Raw genomic sequence first — 19,107 nt, 5'->3', positions numbered from 1 at the left:
TCCCATCAGAGAGGTTCTAGTAAATGTCTGTTGATGCTAACCCAGCTTTGTTCCCCATCTGCATTGTCCCCCTCCCCCTCCCTGAATCAAAACGCTAGTCAGTGACATCGGTGGCAGGCAGATATGACAAATCTCCTAGGGCATGTCCCTTTAAGTCGGTCAGGAAATGTAGGGGGTCAATGCTTGAGAGAGGGAGGAAGAGGCTATTCATAACTTGCTCTGTCAGGGCCAAGCAGTCATGGGCTGTCCAATGTAAAAGAGCTTGTGGCGTCTCTCACAGCTTCTAGGCATTCTCTCTCCCTCTTTCTTTCTTTCTCTGCTGACAAAGGGAGCCTCGAGGCATTCCTTCTGACGTGTGTGTGTGTGTGTGTGTGCATGCGTACTGTCTGTGTCCATTCAGCGTGTAACTCACAACAGACTCCCTATGACATCTGACCTCAATGTCTAGGAGATAATACAGATTTCAGACCGGGACTTAAAGGTGGGAGATATAAAACAATACTATTGTGAATAACTATGATCATAACCACTGGGAAGCACATTTATTATTTTACTGAAAAATGGATTTGGGTTGTGATCCTGATCACATAGAAATGATGCAATTGATGTAGGTTTAAAAGTTAACAATGTATTTACTCTCTATAATGGTGACATTAGGACAACTGCTTCCTTACATGGTGGGTCTGTCTGTGAGTCTCTCCTAGTGAGGACCCAGCTGACATAACAGTTGTACATTGTGCTGCAGTAATTTGGTCACATCAAGAACAGTCAGTCCATTCAGATCAGATTGAGCATGATCCATATGACTCTCTCTCTCTCTCTCTCTCTCTCTCTCTCTCATACACACACACTTTTCATAAATGTCATGCAATTTCAGTTTCTTCCAGACATAAATGTTTTCTGTAGGCTAGTATATCTGTGTAAGTGAAGTCTCTCATCTCATCAATGCCATCAGTATTTATAAGAATTACAGCTTATCTACAGTCTCCACCAACTACCATCAATGCCTATTAAGCACCATAGACTAGACTAGACATAGTATAGTAACCAAAAAATGATATGATATGTTTGGTATGGTTTGGTATGGTTAATCTGGAGAAGAAAGAAACGCACACCTCTTTAGGTGAGGTGCTGGCTAGCGGAGTAGAACGCTTGAAAAAGAAAAGGACAGACGCACACTCTAGGAGCTCAGATGCAATAATTGAATAACCAACGTTTCAACAGACAAGCTGTCTTCATCAGGGTATAATGATGTTTGGTATGGTTACATAGACAGGAGGTTACTTACAACCTGGACTCATTGGTAGATGTAATATAGTAAACGAAAATCAAGGACACTCAATTTTGTATGATATGTTACGTTTGGTATTGTATGCATTCATTTGTGGATCCATTTAATATGCCACGAATTACAATTCGTATGTGTTACAAATTCCACCTTGTACAATATATTCCGAATTTGCAGTACGTATGATACGTTATGAATTCCGAACTGTTGTGGCTAATGTTAGCTAGGTGGCTAACGTTAACTAAACTAGGGGTTGGGCGTTAAGTTTAAAAGACAAGTTAAAGGGTTTTAGGTTAGGGGAAGGTTTAGTTAGTAAGTTGTAAGTAGTTGCAAAGTTGATCATTTGCTAAAATGCTATAATTGTCCGTGATGAGATTCGAACACGCAATGTTTGGATTGCTTGTTTTAAAGGTGTTGGTTGTTTGTCTTGATTTTCTAGTGTTGGATTTTGTTTTTTAATCAACCGTTAGTGGTCACATGAAATGACTCATGGGCTGCTTGTAAAACCCATACAGCGCTGTGAAATGCAGAGCCAGAGCTCTGACATCATGTATAGCAGCCACTAAGTTCTAATTTAGGTGCTTATTAGTGCCCAAATCCACAATTTTCAACACGTATACGGGTACGTGGGAAAAGGGCTACCATATCATACTAATTTGAGTGGCCCAGATTGTTACGTCTAGTCTATGAGACCAGACTGTTACTTAAAACTCCCTAGTCCTTCCCGATAATGAGCATACACATAACATGATGCAGCCACCACCATGCTTGAAAATATGAAGAGTGGTACTCAGTGTTGTGTTGAATTTGTCCCAAACATAACGCTTTGTATTCAGGACATACATTTTATTTCTTTGCCACATTTTCAGCAGTTTTACTTTAGTGCCTTATTGCAAACAGGATGCATTTTTTGGAATATTTGCATTCTGTACAGGCTTCCTTATTTTTACTCTGTCATTTAGGTTAGTATTGTGGAGTAACTACAATGTTGTTGATCCATCCTCAGTTTTCTATCACAGCCATTAAACTCTGTTTTAAAGTCACCATGGTGAAATTGCTGAGCGGTTTCCAACTGACTAAGGAAGGACGACCTATATCTTCGTAGTGACAGGGTGTATTGATACACCATCCAAAGTGTAATTAATATCTTCACCATGCTCAAAAGGGATATTTCATGTCTGTTTTTTTTTACCCATCTACCAATAGGTGCCCTTCGTTGTGAGGCACTGAAAAACCTCCCTGGTCTTTGTGGTTAAATCTGTGTTTGAAATTCACTGCTCGACTGAGGGACCTTACAGATAATTGTATGTGTGGGGTACAGAGATGAGGTAGTCATTCAAAAAGCATGTTAAAGACTATTATTACATACAGAGTAAGTCCATTTTTACTCCTGAACTTTAGGCCTGCCATTTATTTTTTACCTTTATTTAACTTGGCAAGTCAGTTAAGAGCAAATTATTATTTACAATGACGGCCTACCGGGGAACAGTGGGTTAACTGCCTTGTTCAGGAGGCTGCTATAACAGCCTCCAGTTCAATGGCAACGAGATTTACACCATTCCAGCCGACACTTGGCATTGCGCATGGTGATCTTAGGCTTGTGTGCGGCTGCTCGGCCATGGAAACCCATTTCATGAAGCTCCCGACAAACAGTAATTGTTTCAGAGGCAGTTTGGAACTCAGTAGTGAGTGATGCAACCGAGGTCAGACGATTTCTACGAGCTATGCGCTTCAGGACTCAGCAGTCCTGTTCTGTGAGCTTGTGTGGCCTACCACTTCTCCGCTGTTGCTAGACGTTTCCACTTCACAATAACAGCACATACAATCGGCCGGGGAAGCTCTAGCAGGGCAGACATTTGAGAACTGACTTGTTGGAAAGGTGTCATCCTACAACGGTGCCACATCAGTAAGGCCATTCTACTGCCAATGTTTGTCTATGGAGATTGCATGGCTGTGTGCTCAGCAACGGGGGTGGCTGAAATAGCCTAATCGACTAATTTGAAAGGGTGTCCACATATTTTGTATATATAGTTTATCATACGAAGTGTCATTTGTAACATATCATACAAAATGGATCAACAAATTAATACCATACCAAACGTAACATTTCATACAAAATGGATCAACAAATTAATACCATACCAAACGCAACATATCATACTAATTTGAGTGTCCTGGATTTTCGTTTACTATGTTATGTCTACCCATTACCCCTGAGTCCATGTTGTGTGAGAGTTTCTGGTCATGAGGAAAAGTAGGACGCTGCCAGCAAATTGCATATGGTGAGAAAGAATATGGAGATCAATAAATTGCCTTAAAGGTGAAATAGGACAGCGCGTCAGGAAACATTGTATTTTTAACCAAATACAAATTGTCATTTTAACTAATGCCAAAACTGTACCTAAAGCGCTAGTGTCCACCTCCAAGAGTGACTCCGATAAAGTGTCAGTAGAGCGTGTTATACACGTAGCCTACTTACGCCCTGGTTTTGGGGAAACCCATCGATAAGAGGACGTCCAAATTCGATCCATATTTCACAGTGCCAGGTACTTTCGGCCGGAGTCTTCGCGGGATGATTTTGCTGTAGAGATCCTCTTTTGCAGCCATGATTCAGGATTCCATTGGTTTTCAGATCCAGTCTAGGGTACTGTAGCGAGCGGTGGAGAAAGATAACTAATAGACTACAACCGATTATTATTGTAGCAATGTGGTCGCTAGCGCTCCCTCCTCCCCGCCCCCAGAAACTCAAATGATGTCTGCTGCTGCGTTTTGTGTATAAAAAGCAGAGTTACGTGCAGAGTGCACAGGATCTATCATGAATTTTCGCCTGTACTCTGTCAGCGACCCAAGGAGTGTCCTAATTACAGTAGCCTAATAATAATTGGCAGAGTGGCATAATAATAGCCCATTCAGTATAGCTTTGATGTTTACAATGTGTCCTCAAAACGTTAGGTTACGTTTGATTCCAAAATAAAGGGAATTTTAGATGAAGTGAGCAATATGTAATACAGAGTAACGTTAGACCCAGCCTAATATGGTAGATTAAATAAATAAGTGAAATTAGGCTACTCACACTGCATTTGCATAATAAATTAATAAACCATATTTATTCAATGTTCATAAAAATACAAATGTGTTCAATTTATAAAATGACTCAAGCCAAGGCACAACGGTCTCATCATAATCCATTCATACAGGAAATGATGGGCTACAAATTTGCCCACATGAACAGAAAAATATGTGTCATCTTAGCTACAGATTTTACACTTGATTGATTATTAAGATGCCCATTATAGATAATTTAAAATCAGTCTTGGCTGTTGGTTCCAATGGTACCAGATGGGTTATATGGCACAATCACACAGAACACACAGCCAGCCTCTTGGAATGCTTTCCTCATCTCCACCTAGTGTCAAAGCAAAGACATGCACAGCATTACTACTGTATCGGTAACACTGGATTTGGATAGTCTACGTAGGTCTACAGACAGACCCGTTTATAGATGCTCAAGTAACTATCAAACTTTAGCCCTAACCCTAGGAAGCTGTGGTGTATCAAGTTAAGTCAAGTTATATAACAGAGTTGCAGTTGATAGCTTGAGCATCAATTAACCATTTATACGGGACTATCAAAATAAAGTGACCAAAGTATGAAACACAATCTCTTTTCCAATGATTCCACAGAGCATACAGTATACATTGCTGTTTAAGACGTGAAAGTATAAGTCTTACCAGTCTTACTTGGTCCAGACACAAGCCCACTACAGCACCACCACTGCCGGGTAGTTTCGCAGCTGAGCCAAACTGCATTGGCAAGCAAACACACCGAACGATAAACAAAAACTACAAAGAAACATCCTAGGAAAAGATAAGATAATCTTGGACATTTTAACTCTATACTTTACCTGTCTTGCCAGTTGCACCATCTTGAGATTGCCTGGTCCCAAACAGTCTTCTGTGTACACAGACCTATAGGACAGAGATCGTTCCAGTATTAGTGGTTTCCTGTGTGAACAATGATGTGTACTTACTGTATATCTTACTACGTAAAATCATGCTGTTCGGTGATGAAAATTAACTCTTTAGGGCCAAGAGTTTTTGCTGATCAAGCCATGTGGGTCAGGAAAATCTTCTGGCCCTATGACAGTTGCTGATAATGTTTTATCTTTCCAAGGTCACAAATATAAAAAACCAACATCTTCATGGGAGCAAAGAGATTAACTTCCTCAAACCAATGACAGACTCAAAGGATGTCACGCTTGTCTTTACCGTCGCAGTGCAAAGTTCTCATCCATCAACTGGGCCAGCCTGCTCCAGTCCATTCCCTGCAGCGCAACCCTGTGGAGGACAAGAGAACCCAACCGTTTCATTACCAGGTAATGCTCACTTAAAGATGCACTCTCAAACGTTTGTATCATTTCAGCCAGTGGTTTTAAGTGGTGCTTACGAGCCAAAAGCGGTCCCCGTTTTTTGCGTAACCAAGTCAAATTTTGTACTACATCATCCATTTCATATGATATGATATGATGATATGTTACGTCCTGCAAATAAATATGATTATTTTTATATGTTACGAATTTGTTGTGCTTAAGATCCTAGATGGCATGATTAAGCCATATCAAAGAGACACGCAATAACTTTGTGGGGGAGTATGTAGACAGAGGTTAGACGGGCAGACCAGCACCGGAGGGCTGCTGGTTCCTTACCCATGACTACCATCCACTGGTGTTGTGCCTTTGCTATCGCACCAGGGGCACTACTGCCACTCATCCTGTCAGCCTCCAAACATCTTACACAAACCTGGCTTGATCTGTGAGCGCCGCAAAAGACTTCATGGCCTCAACCACTTCAGCTTCTCCTGAAAAAAAGGAGGTGAACAGAGGGACTAAATACAGATAGAGAACAAAGTTATTCCTGTTTATTATCATCTGATTCCTCTAGCCTACAGTTTAAAATCTATGAAGTGATAATTTAATACAGGAAGTAAACTGAAATTCCAAATGGAATTGACCCTGACCTCGGTAAACATTGCTGCCTGCCAACCGAGCTTACAGTGCGTGTGTGTGTGTGTGTGTGTGTGTGCGCGTGTATGTATGTACGTATGTATGTATGTATGTTCCTTACCGTTGAGCCAGCGCTGTCTGACATTGCTGTGAATCCGACCAGAGTCACTGGGATCACTCAGATAAGCTAACCAGAACGGTGGCAAGCTGCTCATGTCCATAGGAATGTAATCCCCTGTGTACAGTCAACACACAAACATCAACATGTAAAAGGTTCATTGTAAACTCAGTTTCATAATGTATACATACATGTTCAGCTCTAGATATATGTAAGAGGATGCACACAAAGATATGCACAGGTGCCTTAAACTCGCATGCAAAACTCCCATAGCCCTAAAGAATGAATTACCTTTCAAAAATCATTATCATTAATCAATCATTAGGCTGCAGATGTGTCAAACTCATTCCATGGAGGGCTGAGTGTCTGCGGGTTTTCCTCCACCCTTGTACTTGACTGATGAATTAAGGTCTTAATTGAAAGGAAAAAACAAAAACCTCAGTGGAATGAGTCTGACATCCCTGCAGGGGTTCACAGTTGTTAAGCATTGATTGGTAACTTTTTTCTTAATTTGGCACACCGAAATTAGAGGCCATGAGTAACTTGATCAAAAAGAATGGCATCGATTGGCCTATAGGTGGCACTATTATAAGCAGTCTCAATTAAACCCTAATGTCCATTGCCCGGTTTGACGTAGAGACTTGACTCTTTGTATGAAGGTGTCTTTCCTCATGTTGAACAAATTTGCCTCAAGGACCCATACGGTCCAGCATAATAGATTTTCCTCCATCTTGGAAATTTTTCCTCTCATGAACCAAATTCAATATGTTGGTCCATGGTACATTTCTTAACTTAGTTTGAGAAAAGATAAGGGATTAGTTAAGAGATAGCTAGTTATTGAATAATCAGGAAATCTGATTTTACGTGTTCATTTAAATCCTTCGTAAATCTACTCCACAATGGCCTATCAATTTGAAACATTTTAGGGTCATCAAAGTCATTACTATGATGAACCATGTTAAGTTTGGCATTGATATCTTTAAAAAATAAGGAAACTATTAATACTTATTTTACTTTGTAACGCTATTGCTTAAAATCATAATAATACATCTTCTCATTGACTAAATGTCAGATTCACTCCAAATCTGGTCTTTGGACTTGTAACAATAGTCCATAAAGATTTTGAGAAATGACGTTGATGCATTCAAAGATGGCAACACTATAACAGTAGAAGCATATTAGCACATATGCTAATGTGCTACAATATGTAAAATAAATACTTCAAAAACCTTCTTCTCATGAACCATAGGACCAAATGACACCAAATGTGGAATGAAGGCCGATGGTACGTCTTAACTAGTTTGAGAAAAGCTACAAAAGATGGCTGAGCTATTGACAAATAAAAAATCTGATTTCATGCGTCCACTTAAACTACTGTAAATCAACACCACAGTGGCCTATCAACTTGAAACGGGTTGTCGCTATCATGGATGTCCCTAAGATGAACCACACTGAATTTGGTATTGATATCTCATTATACAAGTCTTGAGAAAAAAAAAATGCATTCAAATATGGCCGCACTGTACCTATAGATTGGCATTAGCACATATGCTAATGCTTTAAAATACTTTATAAATCTTCTTCTCGTGAACCATACATCAGATTGACTCCAGATTTGATATATAGACTCAATGAATTAGCCTCTAATTAATTTGTGAATGATTAGTTGCTGCATTCAAAGTTGGGTATGCCACACCACTAGATGGCAGCATATCACACCAGGGCTATAAGAACTGAACCGATGGAAATGGGGCCATGACATTTGGTATGTAAATCTTATGTATATGTCCTTAGAAGCTGTGTGAATATGAAGTCACTGCAACCTTAGATGGCTGCACCAGACCTGTTGGTGGCACTATAAATGGCATTGGCACCTGTGGCACCAGAGGATACTAGAGCAATAACTAGTGATCAAGTGGACTTTGTCTCATGCAAATGAATGTTAGATTTGAATTATGCAGACGAACAATGTGAAATATTGTGATTAGTATATCTGTATAATCACATATTGTTGCCCTATTATGTGGTATAAATAAGAAACTGGAAGTGTACAAGCATTAGGAACACCTTCCTAATATTGAGTTGCACGTTCCACTTTTGCCCTCAAAACCACCTTAATTCATTGGGACAAGGTGTCGAAAGCATTCCACAGGGATGCTGTCCCATGTTGACTCCAATGCTTCCCATAGTTGTGTCAAGTTGGCTGGATGTCCTTTGGGTGGTGGACCATTCTTGATACACATGGGAAACTGTTGAGCGTGAAGAACTCAGCAGCGTTGCAGTTCTTATCACAAACCGGTGCACCTGGCACCTACTACCATACCCCGCTCAAAGGCACTTAAATATTTTGTCCTGCCCATTCACCCTCTGAATGGCACATGTACACAATACATGTCTCAAGGCTTAAAAATCCTTCTTTAACCAGTCTCCTCCCCTTCATCTACACTGATTGAAGTGGATTTCACAAGTGACATCAATAATGGATCATAGCTTTCACCTGGATTCACCTAGTCAGTCTATACCATGAAAAGAGCATGTGTTCTTACGGTTTTGTACACTCAGTGAATATAGTATATATTTATAAATATTCATATATACAACTCAATACATTAAGTATGATTACCTGCTGCATTCCAAGATAACCAACCTACAGCACCAGACTTAACTTCACTTGCGTCATCCTTGTAGTACTGAGAGATAGACATGGTAATGCTTTCACTGGCTGCACATAAAGGAAGATAGTTCCTACAGGATAGAGTGCTTGCTTTGTTATGAGACTGATCTTATGTCATTTCTGACATCCTGTGAACCCTGTCTGAGAACCCTGTTCATTGCTGCTCACTGCTGTATTCAGCATTATTATTTGCGTTAATATACTGGCAGTCCTTATTATGTATAGGAGTTCATAAAATATGTTATGTGCCATAACAGCTATTGAGACTGCACATTTCAAATACCATATCCCTGTTCATCCATCAGTTGTTTGCTAAAGTCCATGTAGACCAAGCCCTCATAGACCTGCAATGAAAAGAAGAACATTTTTGTCAGAAAAACAAACTTTACAGTAACCAGGCCAGGACAGTACAGTCCAGCTCGGCTCAGCTCGGCGTGGCTCAGCTTAGTAGTGTGAAAAGGGGAGTGTTGTCTTTTCATTGCTGACCTGCACAACTCTGTCCTGAAGACCAGCAGTGATGAAGAGTTCATCCGTCTCGACGTTGAGGATGAAGTTGGCCCTGGTGGGTTTGGGAAGGTCCTAGGGCAAACAGAACAAAACAACAAACACAGGTTGATCATTTGGCACATGATTAGAGTGAACTCCAGAGTAACATGTTCTTCTTCTTACACTTTCTGTGATGTTGTAGAATTTCATCAGACACTTCAGGGTGGCAGACACTATTGCACTGTTAGAGAAGAGAACGTTAGAAAATTGTATAAATAAACAGAAATGTAATTATGAACAAAGGGAGTTTGAGCCTGAAAAGATGACAAGACCAAAAAAGGTATAAGTATATGACTCAGAAGAAATATTGATTAGTATATGGTTAATCTATAAAATATGGAAGAAAAATAACAGTTCACCAGGCAGCACTTACCTACTTCCAGCCAGGCCCTTCAACAAAGCAGAGAGGGGGGAAATAATAATTAAATCAGTCAGTAACATTATCACTAGCCTTTTGGCCTAACATAATTGAAAACAGTATTCATATAGATCTCTCAGGGTACACTGTCATGAACTAGGCTCATGAGACATTTATAAGTGATATTCTTCAAGAATGAATGGGTATCATTAATTCAAATGAACAAAAACATCTACTAAATATTACAGAGTGAGCCTTTACATTTAGAGACTGTAGTGTAGACACTTACCACCTGGCGAGGAATGTTGGTATCATACTTGAGAGTGAAGTTCTGCTTCGTCAAAGCAATACTGCCAAAGAAAGCATACAGGGGACTCAAATGAGCACTAACCATGTCAGAATCAGAATGTTCAGCTGTAGCCCCCCCACACACACCAGAGTTATTGAACACTCTGCATTTGCTGTTACTGGCTCCAATGACATTTTTTCTCACCCTTGTTTTGAGCAGAACTGGTAAAACTTCTTACAGGTAGCCTGGAGTAACCGTAGACCTCCCAAGTACCTGTAGATCAAAAGAATATCAATAAGGTTTGGGAATTCATCATGTAAACATCCTGCATGCATGTGTTGCATTAGGGCTTTTACACTGACCCCTCCTTACGGCTGATACAATACAGATCCTGCAAGCTTCCAAATTCAGTCGGATCATTGAGCGGATGAGGCAGAAGAACCTGAAGAAAACAGAGCAAATATATCAATCATGCCATCTTTATGGTTGAATACATTAACATTTGATCAGAGATGACACTACGCATTTTGTATTGTCCTGCCGTGTATATTAACTGGAGTAAAGCCTGACTGTTACCAGGGTCTGGCTCTCCATGAGTGTGACCTCAGCCCAGAAGTTGGAGATAGTCATGGCGATCGTTTTTCCATTGAAGCCGTCAGAAGGATTCCCCATCAGTCCAACTCTATGAGGAAGTGAAAGATGATGTTAGCTTACATTCACTGAAATATCACTGAAGATAGTCCAAAAGGTAAGAGAACAACCCATCAATACTATTTTTCATAAAGTCTTTGTAGCGGTGCAATCTACCTTGCGTACGAGCGGCATGTTATAGGTTTGGCAGGGCATTGCTGTTGCTGGGCAGAATAGTGGGCAAGCCACTTGGTGTAGTCTGACAGCCCCTGTGATATCCAGAAGATAAATACATATCGTCAATATACATCATCATCAAATCACTCTTTTCAATAGAGATGATAATCTAAATGATTGTCAATCTATTCACATGCTCTCCAGTGGAGAGTTACATATCTCATGTCATAACAACTTGACCTGAAACTTACACAATAGTGACAATTCCTTTCCTGAGGATGGCTCACCTCTCACAGTTCTGGGTGACTTTAACCTCCCCACGTCTACCTTCGACTCATTCCTCTCTGCCTCCTTCTTTCCACTCCTCTCCTCTTTTGACCTCACCCTCTCACCTTCCCCCCCTACTCACAAGGCAGGTAATACGCTTGACCTCATCTTTACTAGATGCTGTTCTTCCACTAATCTCATTGCAACTCCCCTCCAAGTCTCCGACCACTACCTTGTATCCTTTTCCCTCTCGCTCTCATCAAAAACTTCTCACTCTGCCCCTACTCGGATGGTATTGCGCCGTCCCAACCTTCGCTCTCTCTCTCCCGCTACTCTCTCCTCTTCCATCCTATCATCTCTTCCCTCTGCTCAAACCTTCTCCAACCTATCTCCTGATTCTGCCTCCTCAACCCTCCTCTCCTCCCTCTCTGCATCCTTTGATTTTCTCTGTCCCCTATCCTCCAGGCCGGCTCGGTCCTCCCCTCCTGCTCCGTGGCTCGACGACTCACTGCGAGCTCACAGAACAGGGCTCCGGGCAGCCGAGCGGAAATGGAGGAAAACTCGCCTCCCTGCGGACCTGGCATCCTTTCACTCCCTCCTCTCTACATTTTCCTCTTCTGTCTCTGCTGCTAAAGCCACTTTCTACCACTCTAAATTCCAAGCATCTGCCTCTAACCCTAGGAAGCTTTTTGCTACCTTCTCCTCCCTCCTGAATCCTCCTCCCCCTCCTCCCTCACTGTGGATGACTTCGTCAACCATTTTGAAAAGAAGGTTGACGACATCCGATCCTCGTTTGCTAAGTCAAGCGACACCGCTGGTCCTGCTCACACTGCCCTACCCTGTGCTTTGACCTCTTTCTCCCCTCTCTCTCCAGATGAAATCTCGCGTCTTGTGACGGCCGGCCGCCCAACAACCTGCCCACTTGACCCTATCCCCTCCTCTCTTCTCCAGACCATTTCCGGAGACCTTCTCCCCTACCTCACCTCGCTCATCAACTCATCCTTGACCGCTGGCTACGTCCCTTCCGTCTTCAAGAGAGCGAGAGTTGCACCCCTTCTGAAAAAACCTACACTCGATCCCTCCGATGTCAACAACTACAGACCAGTATCCCTTCTTTCTTTTCTCTCCAAAACTCTTGAACGTGCCGTCCTTGGCCAGCTCTCCTGCTATCTCTCTCAGAACGACCTTCTTGATCCTAATCAGTCAGGTTTCAAGACTGGGCATTCAACTGAGACTGCTCTTCTCTGTGTCACGGAGGCTCTCCGCACTGCTAAAGCTAACTCTCTCTCCTCTGCTCTCATCCTTCTAGACCTATCTGCTGCCTTTGATACTGTGAACCATCAGATCCTCCTCTCCACCCTCTCCGAGCTGGGCATCTCCGGCGCGGCCCACGCTTGGATTGCGTCCTACCTGACAGGTCGCTCCTACCAGGTGGCGTGGCGAGAATCTGTCTCCGCACCACGTGCTCTCACCACTGGCGTCCCCCAGGGCTCTGTTCTAGGCCCTCTCCTATTCTCGCTATACACCAAGTCACTTGGCTCTGTCATATCCTCACACGGTCTCTCCTATCATTGCTATGCAGACGACACACAATTAATCTTCTCCTTTCCCCCTTCTGACAACCAGGTGGCGAATCGCATCTCTGCATGTCTGGCAGACATATCAGTGTGGATGACGGATCACCACCTCAAGCTGAACCTCGGCAAGACGGAGCTGCTCTTCCTCCCGGGGAAGGACTGCCCGTTCCATGATCTCGCCATCACGGTTGACAACTCCCTTGTGTCCTCCTCCCAGAGTGCTAAGAACCTTGGCGTGATCCTGGACAACACCCTGTCGTTCTCCACTAACATCAAGGCGGTGACCCGATCCTGTAGGTTCATGCTCTACAACATTCGCAGAGTACGACCCTGCCTCACACAGGAAGCGGCGCAGGTCCTAATCCAGGCACTTGTCATCTCCCGTCTGGATTACTGCAACTCGCTGTTGGCTGGGCTCCCTGCCTGTGCCATCAAACCCCTACAACTCATCCAGAACGCCGCAGCCCGTCTGGTGTTCAACCTTCCCAAGTTCTCTCACGTCACCCCCGCTCCTCCGCTCTCTCCACTGGCTTCCAGTTGAAGCTCGCATCCGCTACAAGACCATGGTGCTTGCCTACGGAGCTGTGAGGGGAACGGCACCTCCGTACCTTCAGGCTCTGATCAGGCCCTACACCCAAACAAGGGCACTGCGTTCATCCACCTCTGGCCTGCTCGCCTCCCTACCTCTGAGGAAGCACAGTTCCCGCTCAGCCCAGTCAAAACTGTTTGCTGCTCTGGCACCCCAATGGTGGAACAAGCTCCCTCACGATGCCAGGACAGCGGAGTCAATCACCACCTTCCGGAGACACCTGAAACCCCACCTCTTTAAGGAATACCTGGGATAGGATAAAGTAATCCTTCTAACCCCCCCCCCCCCCCCTTTAAAAGATTTAGATGCACTATTGTAAAGTGGTTGTTCTACTGGATATTATAGGTGAATGCACCAATTTGTAAGTCGCTCTGGATAAGAGCGTCTGCTAAATGACTTAAATGTAATGTAAATGTAATTAGAATATTCGGTTAATCAACAGTAGTCTGTATGGGTGGGGAAAAAAGCAACCCACCACTTGTCCAATGAGCTGGAACCCTGTGGGCAGTTTCATGCCAAACACAGGTAACTTCTGCTCATTGATGATCCACTCCTGGGTGAAAAGACAAACAGTGAGTCTCGTGATGTGAGTGTTAGTTGCTAACCAATTTGATAGATAGTACTAACGATACAGAAATAACCTGGGTTGGGGTCAATCCAGTTTTCAATTCAGAAAGTGAATTGATATTCAAATCATGACTAGAAAATCCTCATATAAAACAACAGACAATTTTCAATTAATTAATTGAATTTCAATTCACTTCCGGAAGTCACTGAATTGAAAACTGAACTGAGCCCAAACCCAAAGATTCCCATGTTCACAGTCCTTATACTGACCCAGAACCTGCCAAAGGTCCTGTCTTGAGCTTGTGGCTGCAGGGTGAGGAAATCTGAGAGGTAAGGCAGTGTGGCTTTGCGAAGGCAGTAGAACACCACACTGGCCAGACGCAATGCTGTCACTCCGTCCTGTGGCTTCTCAAGGAAGCGAGATATCCTGAAGTACACAGAGATACCCAGTCTTTTAGACTTTTCTGTTGGTGGCAAATTACCCATACAGTGATCAAATGGGAGTACTGTTATCAACAATATACTGGCATCAAGATAAGTTGTGCCAAAGATTATTTTTCCTGTTGCCTACCTGTGGGTCTCAGGGCATACCTCCACTATACCCCTGGAGCTGCTCTTCTCTCCCTCCTCTAGCTCATAGTATATGGCCAACTCTCCAGGCTAAGTCAAATAGAGAGATACTAACATGTAAACTAACATGTAAACAAACCTACTCTGCTATGAGTGTGGTTACAGTTTCTCAGAGGTGAGGTATATGTTGTTATTCACCAGAAGGAGCACATATGTTATCTTACCTTGGACCTGAAGAAGCTGAGAACCTGAGCAATATCAAAGTTCTGGTCTGCACAGAGCATATCGCCTGCAATCTGTCCACAAACACGTTGTTTGAAAAATAATCCCCACACAATGGAACATTTCAATACACAGTTAGGAAATTATAAAATGATAATGAAGTGACATCTAGGATCAGTGCCGTGCCGTACCACCATGATATCGTCTTGCAGCTTGCGGCTGTGGATGGCGAGCTCCAGGTCAGCCACTGCTCCTAGCCGGCCCTCAAGGGTTGTGCTGCCGTCGTTCACTACATTCTCCACAGGGAAATCATTGGCCGTTGCCCAGCGCTCATAGTGCTTATACCTGGAATGGGAGACATATAGGGGAACAGCTAAGCAGTAACTGGTATATAAAATCAATCATTCCCAGCTCATAGGACAACAACTCCCAATACAATTGGCTTAAATGTAAATACATGGGAGGCAGGATCAGTTCAGTCTGCTATGATGAAATACAGCAAGTGTCAACACTGTTACTACATGTTACTGTACTTACTTGTCTGCGTTTGTGACCAGATAGACCTCACTGAACAACTGCCGCCTGGAAAGAAATACATACAGTGCATTTGGAAAGTACTCAGACCCCTTGACTTTTTCCATATTTTGTTAAGTTACAGCCTGATTCTAAAATTGATTAAATAGTTGTTGTCCCCTCAATCTACACACAATAGCCCATAATGACAAAGCAAAAAACATTTTTTGAAATGTTTGCTAATTTATGAAAAAAATAAGAAATATTACATTTAAATAAGAATTCAGACCCTTTACTCAGTACTTTAATGAAGCACCTTTGGCAGCAATTACAGCCTAGAGTCTTCTTGGGTATGACGCTACAAGCTTGGCACACCTGTATTTGGGGAGTTTCTCCCATTCTTCTCTGCAGATCCTCTCGAGCTCTGTCAGGTTGGATGGGGAGCAATCCTGCACAGCTATTTTCAGGTCTCTCCAGAGACGTTTGATCGGGTTCAAGTCCAAACTCTGGCTGGGCCACTCAAGGAAATTCAGAGACTTGTCCCGAAGCGACACCTGCATTGTCTTGGCTGTGTGCTTAGGGTTGTTGTTCTGTTGGAAGGTGAACCTTCACCCTAATCTGAGGTCCTGAGCGCTCTGGAGCAGGTTTTCATCAAGGATCTCTCTGTACTTTGCTCCGTTCATCTTTGCCTCAATCCTGACTAGTCTCCCGGTCCCTGCCACTGAAAAACATCCCCACAGCATGATTCTGCTACCATTTGTTTCACCGTAGGGATGGTGCCAAGTTTCCTCCAGACGTGACGCTTGTTTCTCATGGTATGAGAGTCTTTAGGTGCCTTTTGGCAAACTCCAAGCGGGCTGTCATGTGCCTTTTACTGAGGAGTGGCTTCCGTCTGGCCACTCTACCATAAAAAGGCCTGATTGATGGAGTGCTGCAGAGATGGTTGTCCTTCTGGAAGGTTCTCCCATCTCCACAGAGGAACTCCAGAGCTCTGTCAGAGTGACCATCCGGTTCTTGGACACCTCCCTGACCAAGGCCCTTCTCCCCCAATTGCTCAGTTTGGCTGGGCGGCCAGCTCTTGGAAGAATTGGAGGTTCCAAACTTCTTCCATTTAAGAATGGTGGAGGCCACTGTGTTCTGGGGACCTTCAATGCTGCAGAAGTGTTTTGGTACCCTTCCCTAGATCTGTGCCTCGACACAATCCTGTCTCGGAGCTCTACGGAGAATTCCTTCAACCTCATGGCTTGGTTTTTGCTCTGACGTGCACTGTAAACTGTGACAGGTGTATATAGACAGGTGTGTGCCTTTCCAAATCATGTCCAATCAATTGAATTTACCACAGGTATACTACGATCAAGTTGAAGAAACATCTCAAGGATTTCTATTTGTCATTATGGGGTATTGTGCGTAGAATGCTGAGAATGTTTTTTTATTTTATCCATTTTAGAATAAGGCTATAACATAACAAAATGTGGAAAAGGTCAAAGGGTCTGAATACTTTCCAAAGGCACTGTATTCCAAAGTTAAAGGGATTTAATAATGTAATTATGTCAACTGGGACTGAGTACAAGACATGTTGTACAGGAAAACTGTAAGGGCAGTCGACAGTCATTCATTTGACTGATTACTCACGTGTTCACTGTCTCCCACCAGAAGTCCAGGATTTTCTTTCCTCCTATCCCAGGCAACAATGCCTTTGGCACCCCAGTCAGCTGTCCATACAAACCAGTGACATCATTCTAGAGAAATCACAAATAAGGAGCGAAGGGATGTGGGTTTGGAAGTTGTTGCACACCGTAGAACTTTATTTACTCCTCTTAAAATAATATTCTCCAAAATATGTTGATACTTGGACATACTTCAGCAGGCCTATAGCATAGTGACCAGTTATCACTCTCTCCCTCGCTCACACACACAGCTCAGCCTGCCCTACAGTCATAAAGGTGAATAGGAAAAAAAGAGACTTACAGTGCATTCAGAAAGTATTCTGACCCGTTCCCTTTTTCCACATTGTGTTATGTTACAGATCTAGGGATCTAGGGAAGGGTACCAAAACATTTCTGCAGCATTGAAGGTCCTGAAGAACACAGTGGCCTCCATAATTCCTAAATGGAAGAAGTTTGGAACTATCAAGACTCCTCCTAGTGCCGGTCGCCCGGCCAAACTGAGCAATCGGGGGAGAAGGGTCTTGGTCAGGGAGGTGACCAAAAACCCGATGGTCACTCTGACAGAGCTCCAGAGTTCCTCTGTGGAGATGGGAGAACCTTCCAGGACAACCATCTCTGCAGCACTCCACCAATTAGGCCTTTATTGTAGAGTGGCCAGAAGGAAGCCACTCCTCAGTAAAAGGCACATGACAGCCCGCTTGGAGTTTGCCAAAAGGCACCTAAAGGACTGTCAGAACAACAGAAACAAGATTCTCTGTTCTGATGAAACCAAGATTGAACTCTTTGGCCTGAATGCCAAGCATCACGTCTGGAGGAAACATGGTACCATCCCTTAGGTGAAGCATGGTGGTGGCAGCATCGTGCTGTGGGGATGTTTTTCAGCGGCAGGGACTGGGAGACTAGTCAGGATCGAGGGAAAGATGAACGGAGCAAAGTACAGAGAGATCCTTGATGAAAACTTGCTCCAGAGCGCTCAGGACCTCAGACCTATACATTTGCAAATTTCAACAACAAAAAATTTTTGCTTTGTGTTTATGGGGTATTGTGTGTAGATTGGTGAGGGGAAAAAACAATGTAATCCATTTTAAAATAAGGCAGAAATGTAACAAAATGTGGAAAAAGTCAATGGGTCTGAAAACTTTGAATGCACTGTATATAACACTCCAAGACTGACTGAACGTTGTGTCATTGAACATCCCTTTTTCTTCCTGAGAAAACGTTCAGGAATAAACTACATCTTTCAATTATTTTGGCAGTTAGTCTACCTTGTTCGGCGGTAAGTCTGATTTGGATTTGGTATTATTTAAGTGCAGTGTATGTTTTTGTGTGCATTGACCTGCTTGTGTTGTGAAATTAACCATGTAAGTTATACGACCTCTGCACCCAAACCTCGTCTGCTCACATAAACAACTTACCTTTATCTGAGTTTCTAGAACAGTGCCGTGGCCAGCTACCAATAAAATGCAGATCATTTTCTTGGCCCTTGTCTTATTCGCGTGTAAACGACATCAAATACCTTGGTTTATGCGATTCGGTACAATAAATAGTAAAATTGTTTACCATACAATTTCACGTTGAACTGTGACGACAGGACTGCGACACTGTAGCCTCATTCTTAAAGCGCCAGTATCTCCGAATGATGACCCCCTGCCGGCGAGTTCACATAAATTGCATGCACTCAGGAAACAGTACAACTATTGAAAATATAGTTAGTACATCCATATTACTCGTAAATTTGTTTTCTAAAAAATTATAATGACAATCATACATTATGTAATAGGTTAGCCAATGATTAAATGAAAACTCTGAATGATACCACTGATGTTCTTAGTAGATTCAACCACCCGAGCCTGTTCACCCCGCTATCATCCAGAAGGCTAGGTCAGTACAAGTACATCAAAGCTGGGCCCGGGACTGAAAAACAGCTTCTATCTCAAGGCCATCAGACTGTAATACAGCCATCACTAGCACATTAGAGGCTTCTGCCTATAGGCATAGACTAGGAATCACTGGCCACTTTAAGGAATGTAACACTAGTCACTTTAATAATGTT

At 42.9% G+C, this 19,107-nt stretch overlaps 2 protein-coding genes across 4 annotated transcripts in view; both read right to left on the bottom strand.

The window, feature by feature from the left end:
* Positions 1-4,191, bottom strand: part of ubash3bb (ubiquitin associated and SH3 domain containing Bb) — a 44,305-nt gene extending 40,114 nt beyond the window's left edge. For both annotated transcript variants that reach the window (XM_029772856.1, XM_029772857.1), the window contains exon 1: positions 3,768-4,191. In XM_029772856.1, the coding sequence (XP_029628716.1) occupies positions 3,768-3,895 (128 nt within the window). In that variant the 5' untranslated portion in view covers positions 3,896-4,191. The remainder of the gene's footprint in view (positions 1-3,767) is intronic.
* Positions 4,192-4,367: 176 nt separating this feature from the next.
* gkup (glucuronokinase with putative uridyl pyrophosphorylase) lies at positions 4,368-18,674 on the bottom strand. Of its 2 annotated transcripts, XM_029772858.1 has the most exons (23): positions 18,470-18,674; positions 17,020-17,126; positions 15,412-15,456; positions 15,066-15,219; positions 14,877-14,948; positions 14,654-14,742; positions 14,353-14,509; positions 13,991-14,068; positions 11,083-11,174; positions 10,852-10,957; positions 10,638-10,717; positions 10,480-10,548; positions 10,276-10,336; positions 10,002-10,018; positions 9,752-9,809; positions 9,569-9,661; positions 9,366-9,426; positions 6,412-6,525; positions 6,088-6,145; positions 5,557-5,625; positions 5,193-5,256; positions 5,020-5,091; positions 4,368-4,694 (listed from the first exon to the last, which is right to left on the bottom strand). In XM_029772858.1, the coding sequence occupies exons 1-23, from the start codon at positions 18,524-18,526 to the stop codon at positions 4,596-4,598; spliced, it is 1,872 nt and encodes a 623-aa protein (XP_029628718.1). In that variant the 5' UTR covers positions 18,527-18,674; the 3' UTR covers positions 4,368-4,595. The 2 variants fall into 2 exon arrangements, with proteins under 2 accessions (XP_029628718.1, XP_029628719.1); XM_029772859.1 differs by lacking the exon at positions 17,020-17,126 and having other exon boundaries at positions 18,470-18,546.
* Between the last annotated feature and the right edge of the window lie 433 nt (positions 18,675-19,107).

Source organism: Salmo trutta, chromosome 13 (genome assembly GCF_901001165.1).
Source record: "Salmo trutta chromosome 13, fSalTru1.1, whole genome shotgun sequence".
NCBI classification, from domain to species: domain Eukaryota; kingdom Metazoa; phylum Chordata; class Actinopteri; order Salmoniformes; family Salmonidae; genus Salmo; species Salmo trutta.
Note: the sequence above shows the minus strand (reverse complement) of the source record. Positions and strands in the feature narration are given on the sequence as shown.